Source organism: Coturnix japonica, chromosome 5 (genome assembly GCF_001577835.2).
Source record: "Coturnix japonica isolate 7356 chromosome 5, Coturnix japonica 2.1, whole genome shotgun sequence".
NCBI lineage: Eukaryota > Metazoa > Chordata > Aves > Galliformes > Phasianidae > Coturnix > Coturnix japonica.
This window is the reverse complement of record NC_029520.1, coordinates 5,994,142-6,006,785: the sequence shown is the minus strand read 5'-3', so window position 1 is coordinate 6,006,785 and position 12,644 is coordinate 5,994,142. Positions and strand designations below refer to the sequence as shown.

The following is a 12,644-nucleotide window of genomic DNA, read 5'->3' as shown; positions in this document are numbered from 1 at the left end:
AGAGCTTTTAGAACACTCTGGGGAAGAGAAATCATTTCACAGGCTTGTGAAGCCATCAATGTTGTCAAATTAGCATTTTCTTTGTTGAAGGGATCACGCACAGGTGGGGGAGGAGTGTGTTTAGCTCATTTCTGTATCACTGAATGAATGGGATCTCAGAATTATCTAAGAAAAAACATAACTGTTACAGAAAATGTGGGTTCTTTTTTTGACAATCTTTATGAAGGTTGTAGTATTACAAATTGTATTCGGATGAGCAAGTGCATATTTGTAATTAACATATGACCTCAGAGGAACATAATTGGCAAAATATTTGGCTCTCCTTGACTGTTCCATCGTAGTTTGTCATTATTAGACATGCAAAACAGAACTAATCTTTTTCCTTACCAATTATCACTGTTATGGAATGATATCGTTATGCTGTATTATGACACCTGCAAGAATACTGCAGGATTTCACTTTTTTGCAGAAACCTCAGTTTAAAGAAGGAATCAAAGGTCACAATCAATAGACAGCAAATAGACTTCACCAGGTAAACTGTCACATCAACAGGTCATGATAAAACCACCCAAGTTTTCCACCTAGTTTTTTGCTGCAATCTACGTATAATCACAGAATGTAGAATTGCAAGCAAAGTATTTACACAAAAGATACAAAATAGTCAGTGCTATTCTTGTTCCTAACAAGTGAGGACACCCAGAAACACTGGTTAATTCTTTAAGGTAAGAATACAGTGGCAAAGATTAGTCTCACAGCCCAATCATCAGGCAGGGAGTAGAGGGGAGGCTACCTAAGCTATATGAAAATTCCTATTAAAGGTTCTTAAGTCAGTAACTGACTTACCACGCAAATTTGAGAGCCAGGGTTCAGGGCAAATTTGAGCAAAAAGATTTGGGGTTTCCTGTTGAGAAAACCTGAAGCCTCCCAGCAAGGTAAGGCTAAGTTTTGCTGGTAGATAGGTACTTGACGAGTTTCCTGTGGCAAATTGTTCCTACAATATCTCATTCCAGTCTAGTGGTGACTCTTCATCACTTGAGGTCTTGATCCCTTCTTTGATAGTTGCTGCTTGGTAGCAGCAGATGCTGAACATGCTCTCTTGTGCCCTAAGACACACTGCACTTGCCATGAAGATGTGGAAACACGAGGCGTGGGGTTGATGACAAACCAGCAGCATAGCAGCAGCAACTCTGTTGACTACACCAGTGTGCAGGTAACCACATGATCTCTAAGGTCCCTTCCAACCCGCATGAGACTACGATACTATGATGATACTGTGATACTGCTTAGAATCAGCTGTTGCCCAACCTGGGTCAGCTCTCATCAGCAGGCACTTGTTTTATAACTTGATGCCTTATGAAAATGAGTTTTTCTGGAGCTCAGCATTAGACTGTTAGATGGGCACACACATATCCATCAAGACAAAACAGATGGTTTTTTTGCATGAATTTAGTGTAACACCATTACCAGTAAATAAAAGGACCATCAGTATACGTTGCCTTAAAATCAGGGGTCTGATATACACAACTAAAGAAAGTCAGTTATCTGCATAGGGTAAAAAATCCAAGAAGTTTCTTCTCGACTTCATGGTTTAGCCAAATAACTTCCCACGAGTAGCTGAGTAAGTCTGAATAGTCATCCTCATCAAATAGTGTCTTTTCTGTCTCTGATGTTAGTTATGTCCCCTTTTGCCCCAGCTCTGGTACTCTGAACCCACCTCTGAGTTAACTTTTTAACAGTGGCTGATTAGGAAGCAATGTAATTATTTTCTTGTTACCCCCTGCAGTAGTTTCTCTTAGGTTAATGAGTTAATTCACCTCACAGGAGCTCAAACAAGTGCCAAAGATGATGCAAGGGAAACGGTGGGAATGTATGGCCCCTAGCAGAAAACAGAAGGGGAAACAAGACCTCTCCTTTCTGGCAATGTAAGTTGTCAATTGCTGTTCTTCTTTGGGATGAGAGCCTTGATACTCAGAAAGCTGGTCAGTCGTGGCTTAGACAGATGCCATTGGGGCTATTCCAGGTTTTGAAATAAAGACACAAAAGTTACATAAACATATAAAAGAAAATTTTAATGAGCTGTTTGAGTAAACTGACATAAGACTGGCTAATAGCACTTCATTAAAAAAAAAAAAAAAAAAGGCTGTTTTAAATCGCATTAAAAGTGAATAAAAAAAGGTAAAGAACAGGTAAGACCTGGAGGAATTTCTCAGCAACAACTTCCAAATGCATGCTACAAAATTCTATGAGTTTCCTATACAGAATAACAATTAAAATATTGACTTAAAAATGCACATGCTACAGGCTTAATTTCACAGAAATTAATGTAGCAGAAATTAATCAGTAGTTTAAACAATCCTTTTGAGCATAATTTTTAATTAAGGGGAGGTTCTCGTATCCTTCCAACGAATAAGGACTGCTTTATCTTTCAGAAACTGATATCTCGAACAAGTCAAATGATGCAGCAGTAGAGCAGGATCAGCAAATGCAAATTTGTTAAAATCCTATTTTTTAAATCACACAAACAATATGTCACATCAGTTCTCTGTAGCACTTTGAACATTAATTTTCATTCCTCCTAAAGTAGCTTTTGCCAGTACTCATAAACAGCAATGATCGTTTAGGATCTCTGTAACTCTTCTTTGATATGTCTGGTCAAAATCGGCTCCCAACATCTGTCAGTCAGCTGAGTACAAGAGCACCCCCTTCTGGCTTCAAGAGTGAGAGGCGGAAAACGGAACTCCCATAGTCACATAAGAAATCTGTGTAGGGAAAACAAGACATAAAGAAAGATTTACATGGTTTAATGGGCACGATGGTGATAGGTCAAAGGTTGGACTAGGTGATCTTAGCATTCTTTCTCAACCTTAATGATTCTACACTCTAAAATTAGGTATTTAGCCATAAGAAATGGGCAAAGGAAGATTAATTCTGCTGAGGAGAAATTTAGAAGTTGTCTCAGAGGCCATGGGGTAGCTGTGTGCAGGTGTGGTAGGCAGATGTCCCTGCGTGCAGTGGCAGCACTCCAAATACTTGTTCGCACAAGGACTCATTTGACAGTAAGCGTCCTGTCCCACTGCTTCCTCCTCTAGCGTGGGCATAACAGCCAGTGTTCTGAGTACTTGGCTGTTTGATGCTGATTCTCCCTAAGCACCCGTTTTTCATCTCTTCTGATGCAAACACAGTGGGTGGAGAGGATTATCTGATGGGCCAACTCTGGCAACAGGTTAGCCCTTTCTATTTAGACCACTGCTCTGGTCCAGGGACTCCTTTCTGATCTCAGTAGCAGTATCTTTATTCTTGCTTAGATTTACAGGAAGAGGGATGCCAAACTCTGAACTATCGTGCTACCACTGTGTTTTGCCCTACTGTGCTGTAAAACGCTTATGTGTCAATCGTTTCAGAGTGCTTTCTCCTTCAATTACATAAAATACTGCTTGATCATATTACATACATTCTTTTACTTAAAAATACTGGTTATGAACAAAAACATTGATCACTGCTGCATTAGAAAAAAGAAATTCACAGTTAGCATCACTTGATGTAAATGTGATGCTAATTAATTCAACTTGTTCAAATTGCAACAAGTAATTTCTGCTCAAGAGCAGAAAAGTACACCAGACAAGTAACATTACTGAGAAAAGACTGAAAAAAAACTTGCTGAGGAACAGAAGTGCATGTTCAGACATCTCTCTAAAAACTAGAGTTTTAGGATGAGGTTCTTTTCTTTCATTGTTTTCATTCTGGTAATGCTGGATGTACCTTGGTTTGAAAGGGCAATTGGACTCGAAGCTGTACCTAAGTGTTAAAATAGGCACAGGACATACTTATTATATATCCTTTTAGTGCACTAGATGGTAAGGAAGCGTGATTTCAGGTGTAGACAAAACTGCAGTGGTAAGAGAGCAGGGAGAGTACTGAAGCTTCTGTTCTGGTATCCAAGCGGGAAAGAAGACTGAACAGATGGTGTCATCTATAGCCTTTCCCTGCAAACAGATAATTTCTACAGATAAGCTCACACCTGAATATTGCTGTCATTTACAAGATCCCATTTTCTCCTGCTGGATGTTTTGAAGGATCCAGCCCATGCTGCTTCATCTGCACTGCAATATCAAATAGGTAGTCGTAACACTCACACCTAGAATTAAATGGAGAAACAGGTGAAGTGTAAAGTTAGGCTCAATACATTCAAGTCTTACTGTTTTTTATGGTAACAGTTATCTTTCGAGAGCTGTACATCATCTGTGTGACAGTCTGACTGGATAGCTGTTAACGTTTACTTCCATTGCAGCTGTATCAAATGTCAGCAAGGACACCCTGGTGCCCAGCATTTCAGCTACATGATCCTGATGTGTTGCGCTTCCAGCAGCAAATGAAGAATGTAATTTCCAACGCCTGCCTACTTCCTCTCCTCCCCAACAAAAGGGACTAGAGAAGACTGTGTGAACAGTATTGGCAGGTACTGTATAAAAGCAGAGATTGTCTTGATGTTTCATACTTGTCCATGTAAAAGGAAAATGGGAACTCTATCATTCGGAATAGATTGGAAAGAAAAATCAAACAGTGAAGTCATGGATGAACCCAGTGAACCCGTAAATTCAATGAGGCCAAAAGCTTATGAATTTCTGAGTCACTGACAATGGTCAGAGATAAACAAAACAGCACTCTATAAAATTTTGAGGTATAATAGCAAAATATGCCTTAATTGTACTCACATTGTTTTGGCTTTTTCCCATGTTTCTCCCCATACATAGACTCCATGACGTCTGACCAAAACCGCACAAGAATCTGGGTATTCTTCCATTGCTTTTGCCATTCTTTCCTTGAGATCCTTCTCTTCTGGTGTATTCTCAATAATGGGAACCACCAGTGTATCATCATATCTAAGAGAAAAATAGACTTATATGTACCTTAAAATTGAAATGTTTGGAAGAGTGATTTATCTTTTACTTCAGCTCTTCCATTAGAAAGAGCTTTTCCTTTGCATAAAGGTATTAACTGATTCTCATCACTAGAGATTTTTAAGCTCTTCTCTTGTGAGTCACACTGCAGCAAATGAATTCAGGAATGTCTCCCACTTTCATGACCTGCTGGCAATATCTGAACCACACTTGAGGCACAAAAAGAAAATAACACTTTTTATGCATTAGATACAGTTGTTTGTTCACCTATCATCACTTTGTAGTTAGGTCCCTTTGCAACCTTTTCAGACTTTCTTCATCACGTATTGGCATCGCCTACAAGCTTGATCTCAGCTTAAATTATTCAAAAGAATCATATTGCAAAGAAGGAAATAAAACTGTTTGCTGGAGAGCAGAATAAAATTGAATTTAGATAGTCCAAAAAGCCCCTGGAAAAAAAAAATTGTCCTGCTAAGGCATATAAATAGTATCAACATATGAAAAATAAATTCTTCTGTGATAGAGTGGTTGGTGGGCTACATGTGATCTGAAGAGAGCCTGAGAACCCCAGTTCCAAAGACAAGATGATGCATGTTACTCAGTGGAACTTGCCTAAGAGTTTCTTGTGAAGGAGACCGGGATATTTGGCATTGTTTGAACCTTAATTAACACTGGCAGAAACTTGTTTAAATAGTTTTTAATAAGTCCCCAGTTCACGTTCGGATTTATCATTGAGATCTCTTAGATATTTCAAGACTGGATGCTAGCAGAACTTATAAAAAAACACAGAGGGGAAGCAATGGTAAAATTAATATAGCCTATACTTCATATTAAATATTAACAAAATGTAAATGTCTCACGTATCACAGTTCTCAATGCCGATTCTTTTCAAAGAATCTCAAATCAAGTATTTGTAGGTTTACTTTGACTCATATATTCTAATGATTTAAATTAGATTTTGGAGTGTGTGCTACTAGTTAGGATACTTCAACTAAGGGATTGCTTTCCTAGTTTCTACTTTGTAATTGGACATTAATTGGAAGCGGGTATAAACATCACAAATTGATTCCTAATCATAACCTTTTAGTGTAAGAATGATTAGCTGTAAAACATACAGAAGACTCTGGAAGAGTTAAACTATAGTGATTAAAAAATATTTTACTGAAACATAAGGAGCCTGCACTGAGACAAAAAGTTCATATAAAATACTTGGAGACGGTCTGAGATTTTGAAAGCTACTTACTGCAGATTTAATTCTACAGAAGCAAAAGGTAAAACTATTCTAACATTCAGGGATCGTATTTAGGCCAGTAAATATTTCTGATTATCCTATCTGTAACAGAAAGCTTCCAGAATTTCTTTTCTATTCAGTGTGCAGTCTGGTGGAACTTATGTACTTATGGAACTTATGTACTTAGTAAACATGAGATCTGGAGTTCTGATTTCTTTTTTTTTTTCTTTTTCTGATATGGTAGCTGGATGCCATAGGACAGTTTGTAGATATGGAGTGCAACAGACACAGTGCTTCCTGATTAAAATACGTAAGTTTTGGAAATCCAAAATGCAAATCCAATAAAAGGAAGTTGTTGTTGCTTTTTTTCCAAGCCAGTGTCAGGCAGTTCAGTATAAGGGATGTTTTTACTAGGAAGTTCTGCCACACAAAAAAAAAATGCAAATGCTAATGCTAACAAGAAGGTAAAACTGGCAAGTCAACCAAAACACTAAATAAAATACGTCCAGGCATAAAATCACATGCCAAACATACTGTTTGCTCCCTTGCCAAAGGGCAATTGTTATATACAAAAATTTACATCAAAAAGTGGAAAGAATTTAGCCTTTCAATTTTTCATCTAATTGTCACATATTATATAAATGTTGTTTGCTGGTCTCAATTCAAACTCTGTGGGTGGAGTCCTCAAAACAAGCCATCACACATAATTTGGAATAACTCAGCACTTACCTCAGAGATCGTCCTTGGAAAGTAACAATGTTATCTTTAATGAGCTGTTTATTCTGATTTTTCTTTCAAAGTCCATCAAGTAAAATCTGAAATCCTCAACTCCCTTAACTTGCCCTAAACTAAAACAGGTAATGATATATGAAGTCCATCCAAACACAGTTTGCGCTTATCAATCAAACCTAATGTTGGCTGGCTACAGTATCAATTAAACATTGGACAGATGAGTTAACAACTCTGTTCTTGAGATATTTGTCAAGATGTGGCTCTTTATTTAGTTTGTTTTACAGCTCAGTGGACCACAGTAACTTTGACTTTGCAAGATTTTATCTCAGACCTCTTCTTTAGGCTTGAGACCTCCCTAGGGGAAGCCAATGATTTATTCCATATGTCTTGTTACTACTCATTTATAATACTTTATATTATACACTTGAACACACATAGCTCAAATTACTTATCAATCATCTATTTTGCTGAAAACAATCAAATAGCACATCTCTGCTCTTAAAAATGTACCGGTAATAGCCTCCTGAAGAACACTTCTGGATTCCTTTTATCATCTCCTGATGGGTAATAGTGAACTCACTCCCTGGGTAAAGAAGGGTAGCCATAACAGCAGCCTTGGAATGGGTATGTATCACTGCACCCGCTCCTAAGAAGAGGAAAAAAAAAATAGTAAAAAATTAATATTTTAATTTTATATACATATATATACAATTTTAAAAAATAATATTTGAAAGGCATTTATTAAGAAAAAAATGTTACTGTATTTGATTTTCTTTGGCTATGCATCTTAGCAAACAGTAATTTACTGTATCAGAAGAAAAATTGCACAGCAGCCTAAATAAAGGTAGGAAATAATTGCACACCTATAAAGGATAATTCTAGAGTATTTTAGGACAGCAATGTCAACTTTTACTTAGTGACAAATTGCAAGAGAAAAACTACTTGCACAAAAGCAAAGAGAAGCACTCCTTCTATAGTTTTCTTATGTGCTATAAAAACTAAAACACTGTAATAATTTTATCAGGTATCCATGATTCTAAAGAATTTCTAAACTTATAAAGAAGAGCCTTCTTTAGCATCCCTGACACAAGAAAAGGAAATGGATGCTCCACTGCAAACTGGCACTGTGATTATAAGGTAAGGAAAAGCTTCATATTTCTTTCACGTAAAAATTTAGAACCTTTGATGATAGCCAAGGCGTGTCAAGGACTTCCCATTCCCTCCAACAACCTATTAATAGACTGGGGTAAAAATCAGTGCTGAAAATGATCTCAGGTGTAGTTATGTAGGAAGCCGTAGAAAAGGCTTACAGATGTTACTGTGGATTACATTCCATTGTATGTGTGCTTGGAGAAATTTATTTATATTTTACAGGCTCATGTCTTTTTCACTGTGACTTCTACATTTAAAGAATCTGGTATTGAATTTGAATGTTGTTGACAATGTATATACGGCATTTCAGTCAACAGTAAAGCAAAAAGACTTGCTACATACCTCTCATAGTGTAGGCATTCATAAAAAGAGGCGTGCACTGGCTTTTCTTTAGTTTCTTGTGAGCTGGGGGACCACTGATGTCCCGCTCGTTCATGTCACAAACAAACATATCTTCTGGCTGTATCAGAGAAATTATTTTGACCTGTGATTGCCTGAACAGTTTCATATATATTCCTCTGTAGAAGGAAAATGAAACTATGAAACAGAAAAGAGGTGTTAAAGTGTAAAACGTGTGTACTACAGTAACCTGAAACTACTCAGATAGCTATAAAGCCATTTAATCTAGAAAAAGAGAAAAGCTGATCTAGAGTAACTTTCAGTCTTCTTTGATTCTATGCTGGCCATAGGCTTGCCTTGGCAGCTGAGTACTTAAATAAGAGGAGAAATCCAGTTATTTCAGGAATGCAGACCATATTGTAAGCCCAACTTTATCTAAGGAAAAATAAAACATTAAACATAGGTAATTTTACCCATCTGAATATGAGCTCTAAGGTAGAAATGCAGTTAAACATACCTGTATTCTTTCCTTCTGGACTCCTGAAGGAGCAATATAGATTTCATTCCTAAAAAAAAATTTAAGATAGGTAAAACTATTAAAAAACAAACGTCTTTGTAACAGCATGAGCATTAGAGCTCTACATTCACTTGAAAAGAAAAAGCAAAACTAAACTGTGACAGTAAATTTATCGCTCTTCCACATATGTGGTCATGGGTAGATGGGGTTGTCTTTTGGTTTAGTTTTGTTTTGTTCTTCCATAGTTTACATGAACAAAATCCATCAAAATACTGATTTAAATGTAAATAATTTTAAGGAGGCAACTGAAATATTTTCAATAACAACAAAGAAAATCAGACTGCTATCTCGTACTTAAACACTCTTTAGTTTCAGCAGCAATGCTTTAAATTCGGGAGCACAGAGACATCTAGTGAATAATTAGTCAAGTTACAGGTGTATCTCTTAAGGAGTGTGAGATGTTTGAATATTTTTCTCTCTTGTCAAGAAATTCATGGCTCAGAAGAAGTGAAATATAGGACAGCTGATAAAAAATTCTAGATCTGATTTTAATAATGCTATGCCATATCTTGGCATCTTCACTTTGAGTTGTTGCTATGAACAGTGCAGTCAGTAATGTTGATCAGGATGTGAGGTAGAATGAGCTGCTAGAACTTCGGTTGTTCCTATGGAACCAGGTTAGTCTAGGTTAGTCTACTTGCTCTGCCTCACAGCTGTTCATTCTGAAACATACCTTATGCTAATGAAGGTATAAAAATGAGTACAATCATTCAGGTTACTACTCCTACCATGTAAGATACATTGGAAGCTACTCTACTAACAGCTGTGTTGTTTCTTTTTCTGATACACACTGCATGTACGTCAGAAAAATCAGAGATTAGTAACTTTTAAGTTACAGTGTCCATGATGGGGCAGCGACAGACCCTGAAAGGTATTTTGTGGAGTGAAAGTTTCTCTTTTTAGTTCAGCAGTCCCTAGCAGGGGTTCTGTTTCCATTAGAAGCTTTGAAAGTATAAGTAGGGGGTAATGAACAGTTAAAAAGCAAAGCTGTGCTTCAAAAAAACTATTTTTTGGACCTTTAAAGATCATACAGCTTCTTGCTCTTCCACCTTTACTTACCCATATTTCAGGCTGATTCCTCCACCAGTTCCCGTTACCCAGCCTAAACCATAAAACAGCCTACAAAGTTCTGGGATAAGATTTCTCGGATGTAACTTATCCTAAAAATAAATCAGAAAAAGGATCAACGAAAAGCGATCAGAAAACGTTAAGAATTTCAATCCTGAGACTCAGTTTAAACGGGTGACAGCCATATTTCAGCAATGACGCTATTATTTACGACTTCAATTGCAAGGGGACATGTCTTCTCTTTTAGGACACGTCTTTCTAAGGCCTGGTTTAAATCCTGCCTCGTTCTAAGCGCTGCTACCTCTCGTTACCTGCACCGCGTTGTTGAGCTGGACGCCATCACCGCCGGCGGCAGCCATGACACCGTAACCCCGACCCGCAGCCGGCTTTTCCGTTCAGGCAGCGCTAAGGGCAGCCCCTTCCCTGCAGTGAGGGCCAGGCAAGATGGCGGCCTCCTGGTGGCGGAGCGGAGGAGCCGGGGTGATGAGGTTGTTGCGAGGCGGGCGGCCGGTGTTGGGTGCTGGGCTGGCCCTGCCCGCACGGGGAGGATGGAGGCTCCTGCATGGCACCCAGGAGCTGCTGGGTGAGTGCTGGGCTGCAGCCGGCCTGCTGCTGTGTGGGGAGAGAGGTGGCAAGGAGCCTTGTTGGGCCGGAGCTGTATGCACAGCTCTCTGAGGTCGAGTCTATAAGTTGAAACTTAGGGTTTAGCACTGAAATGCTGTGCTTAATTTCAAAGGCAGCTTCTTGGCTTCTCATCCAAGTGAGGGCTGCTATGCTGAGCTCCTCTGTTAGTTTGGTGTCACATTCTAAAGAACACATCTTCAGTTCTTTACCTTGAAAAAGTTATGCTTACTGCATGTGCATGTATTATTTTAGATGATGTTTTCTTACACCTTTAGGAGCCCAAATATGTTTTTCTATGTGTATATAATATCAGGGATGGTAAGGTTAACATCCGTAGCATCCAGATGTTAAGCTGTCAATGAGTACTGCATGTGCATGTGTTATTTTAGATGATGTTTTCTTACTCCTTTAGGGGCCCAAATATGTTTTTCTATGCGTATATGATAAGGTTAACATCCGTAGCATCCAGATGTTAAGCTGTCAGTGAGTAAATAGCATGAAAATGTCTGAGCATTTGAAAAAAGGAGGGCAGCATGTAACGTAGGAAGGAGGGAAAGCAAAGGTCAGCTTCCAAGAAAACTCATCAGTGCGTTTGAAAGAAGAAGCAAAAAAGCATAGAGCACAATTCAAGTGAAATGACCAGGAGTGAGCATGTAGGAACAAAAATGAAAAAATCAAGGTGTGAAATGATGTAGCTGTAATCTTGCAGAAGCATTGAAGAAACAGTCTGTAAGTTAGTATGAGAAATAAAGCCCAGTCTGTTACGCAACAGAGTACACCAAAACCCAAGTATGTATTGCTGCTGTTTTTTGGTTGAGCTTTCACTGAGAGCTAAATCAATGCACAGACATGTTGACAAAAGCTAAGCCAGGTGAAGGGCGCAAGTTATTCAGAGAATAACTTCAGACAAGTTAGGTGTCATTCACACAAATTAGTGTTGCAGCTCTGCAGCTGCAGAGAACAGGTGAGATGGGGGGAAAGCAGGAAGATGTCTTGGTTATCTTTCTCATCTGTATATTCAAAAAAACTCTGTGAAAATAACTTTCCTGAACTTTTTGTTTGTTTTCAGAGCCTGCAGTTAAGCAACCAGCCAAACAAATTATGAAATACTGACAAGGCTTAGGAAAACTTTGTTTCATCAGGCCACTCATATTTCCTTTTGTAAGGTGTAACAGTGCTATCTGTGCTGTAGGTTGACTTTGTGAGGCTTTTGGTGTGGTATCGTATGTTGGTGGGTTTTGTTTTTCTCAATGCTTTTTCCTAAATGGAAATTGTATAAAGGTAATCTCAAGGATTCTCTATAGGGTTGTTCAAACTGTAAAGGGAGCTGAGGAGTTATTAGCTGTCCTAACTGGAAGGATATTTATCTGAGATCATTTAGGTCCCTTTTGGGACTTGTGCCTGATGCTGAGTGTTAAATGCTGTTTTTGTTAGAGGTCTGAAAAATGTTTGTCAATCCAAATATGAGTTGAGGACATGATTAAACTGCAAACTAATTGCAGCAATTAGGATAGGATGTGGTAGTTTTCTATGTCATAATCCTGCAGTAAGAAATCAAGGCTTTATGGTGCATTGGAAACAGAATGTGAGTGAATCATCGCATGCTGCAGAAGTTATAGTGGGTTGATGAGCTAGGAGTGTCATCTGGAGGGCACGTGGTAATTCTTCTGTCACTCTACTTTGCACTGATAATGCCTCAGCCAAAGTTTTGCTATAGTTTTGAATGCTGTACATCAGGAAAGGTATGGGCTGATGGGAGACAGTTCAGAGAGGAGTGAGGGTTGTTAAAGATCAAATGAACTGTCAAACAGTTTCAGCCAAAAAATGTATTCGCTGTGTAACAGAAGAAATAACCAGAACTTAAATATTTGCATGAGATAACAAATGGATCTACTACTGGGGGAAAACTTTCAATGAATTGAACAGCATTGCTCTGTTTTGTCTCCTTGATTGCATTTTGCATCTTCATAAACAGGGATATGTGAAATTCCAGTTGTATCTATAGGTAGTCAAAGCACCAAGG

At 38.3% G+C, this 12,644-nt stretch overlaps 2 protein-coding genes and 1 long non-coding RNA gene across 5 annotated transcripts in view; 2 read left to right on the top strand and 1 right to left on the bottom strand.

The window, feature by feature from the left end:
- The window catches only part of LOC107314397, a 30,717-nt gene extending 24,158 nt beyond the window's left edge, over nt 1-6,559 (top strand). Inside the window, exons 3-5 of the long non-coding RNA XR_001555398.2 lie at nt 1,109-1,210; nt 4,289-4,456; nt 6,374-6,559. This is a non-coding gene — a long non-coding RNA (uncharacterized LOC107314397). The remainder of the gene's footprint in view (nt 1-1,108; nt 1,211-4,288; nt 4,457-6,373) is intronic.
- On the bottom strand, nt 2,119-10,420 carry APIP (APAF1 interacting protein). Of its 2 annotated transcripts, none has more exons than XM_015863586.2 (8): nt 10,309-10,420; nt 9,989-10,089; nt 8,870-8,918; nt 8,356-8,473; nt 7,372-7,507; nt 4,713-4,880; nt 4,019-4,135; nt 2,119-2,759 (listed from the first exon to the last, which is right to left on the bottom strand). In XM_015863586.2, the coding sequence occupies exons 1-7, from the start codon at nt 10,354-10,356 to the stop codon at nt 4,036-4,038; spliced, it is 720 nt and encodes a 239-aa protein (XP_015719072.1). In that variant the 5' UTR covers nt 10,357-10,420; the 3' UTR covers nt 2,119-2,759; nt 4,019-4,035. The 2 variants fall into 2 exon arrangements, with proteins under 2 accessions (XP_015719072.1, XP_015719073.1); XM_015863587.1 differs by having other exon boundaries at nt 8,356-8,531; nt 10,309-10,321.
- Nucleotides 7,917-12,644, top strand: part of PDHX (pyruvate dehydrogenase complex component X) — a 40,781-nt gene continuing 36,053 nt past the window's right edge. The window contains exon 1 of one of the 2 annotated variants that reach the window (XM_015863585.2): nt 7,917-7,998. Coding sequence is in view for 1 of the 2 variants with exons in the window: in XM_015863584.2 (XP_015719070.1) it covers nt 10,442-10,580 (139 nt within the window). In the remaining variant the exon portion in view is untranslated. Of the gene's footprint in view, nt 7,999-10,417; nt 10,581-12,644 lie in introns of those variants that run through there. The other variant, XM_015863584.2, reaches the window with a different exon arrangement.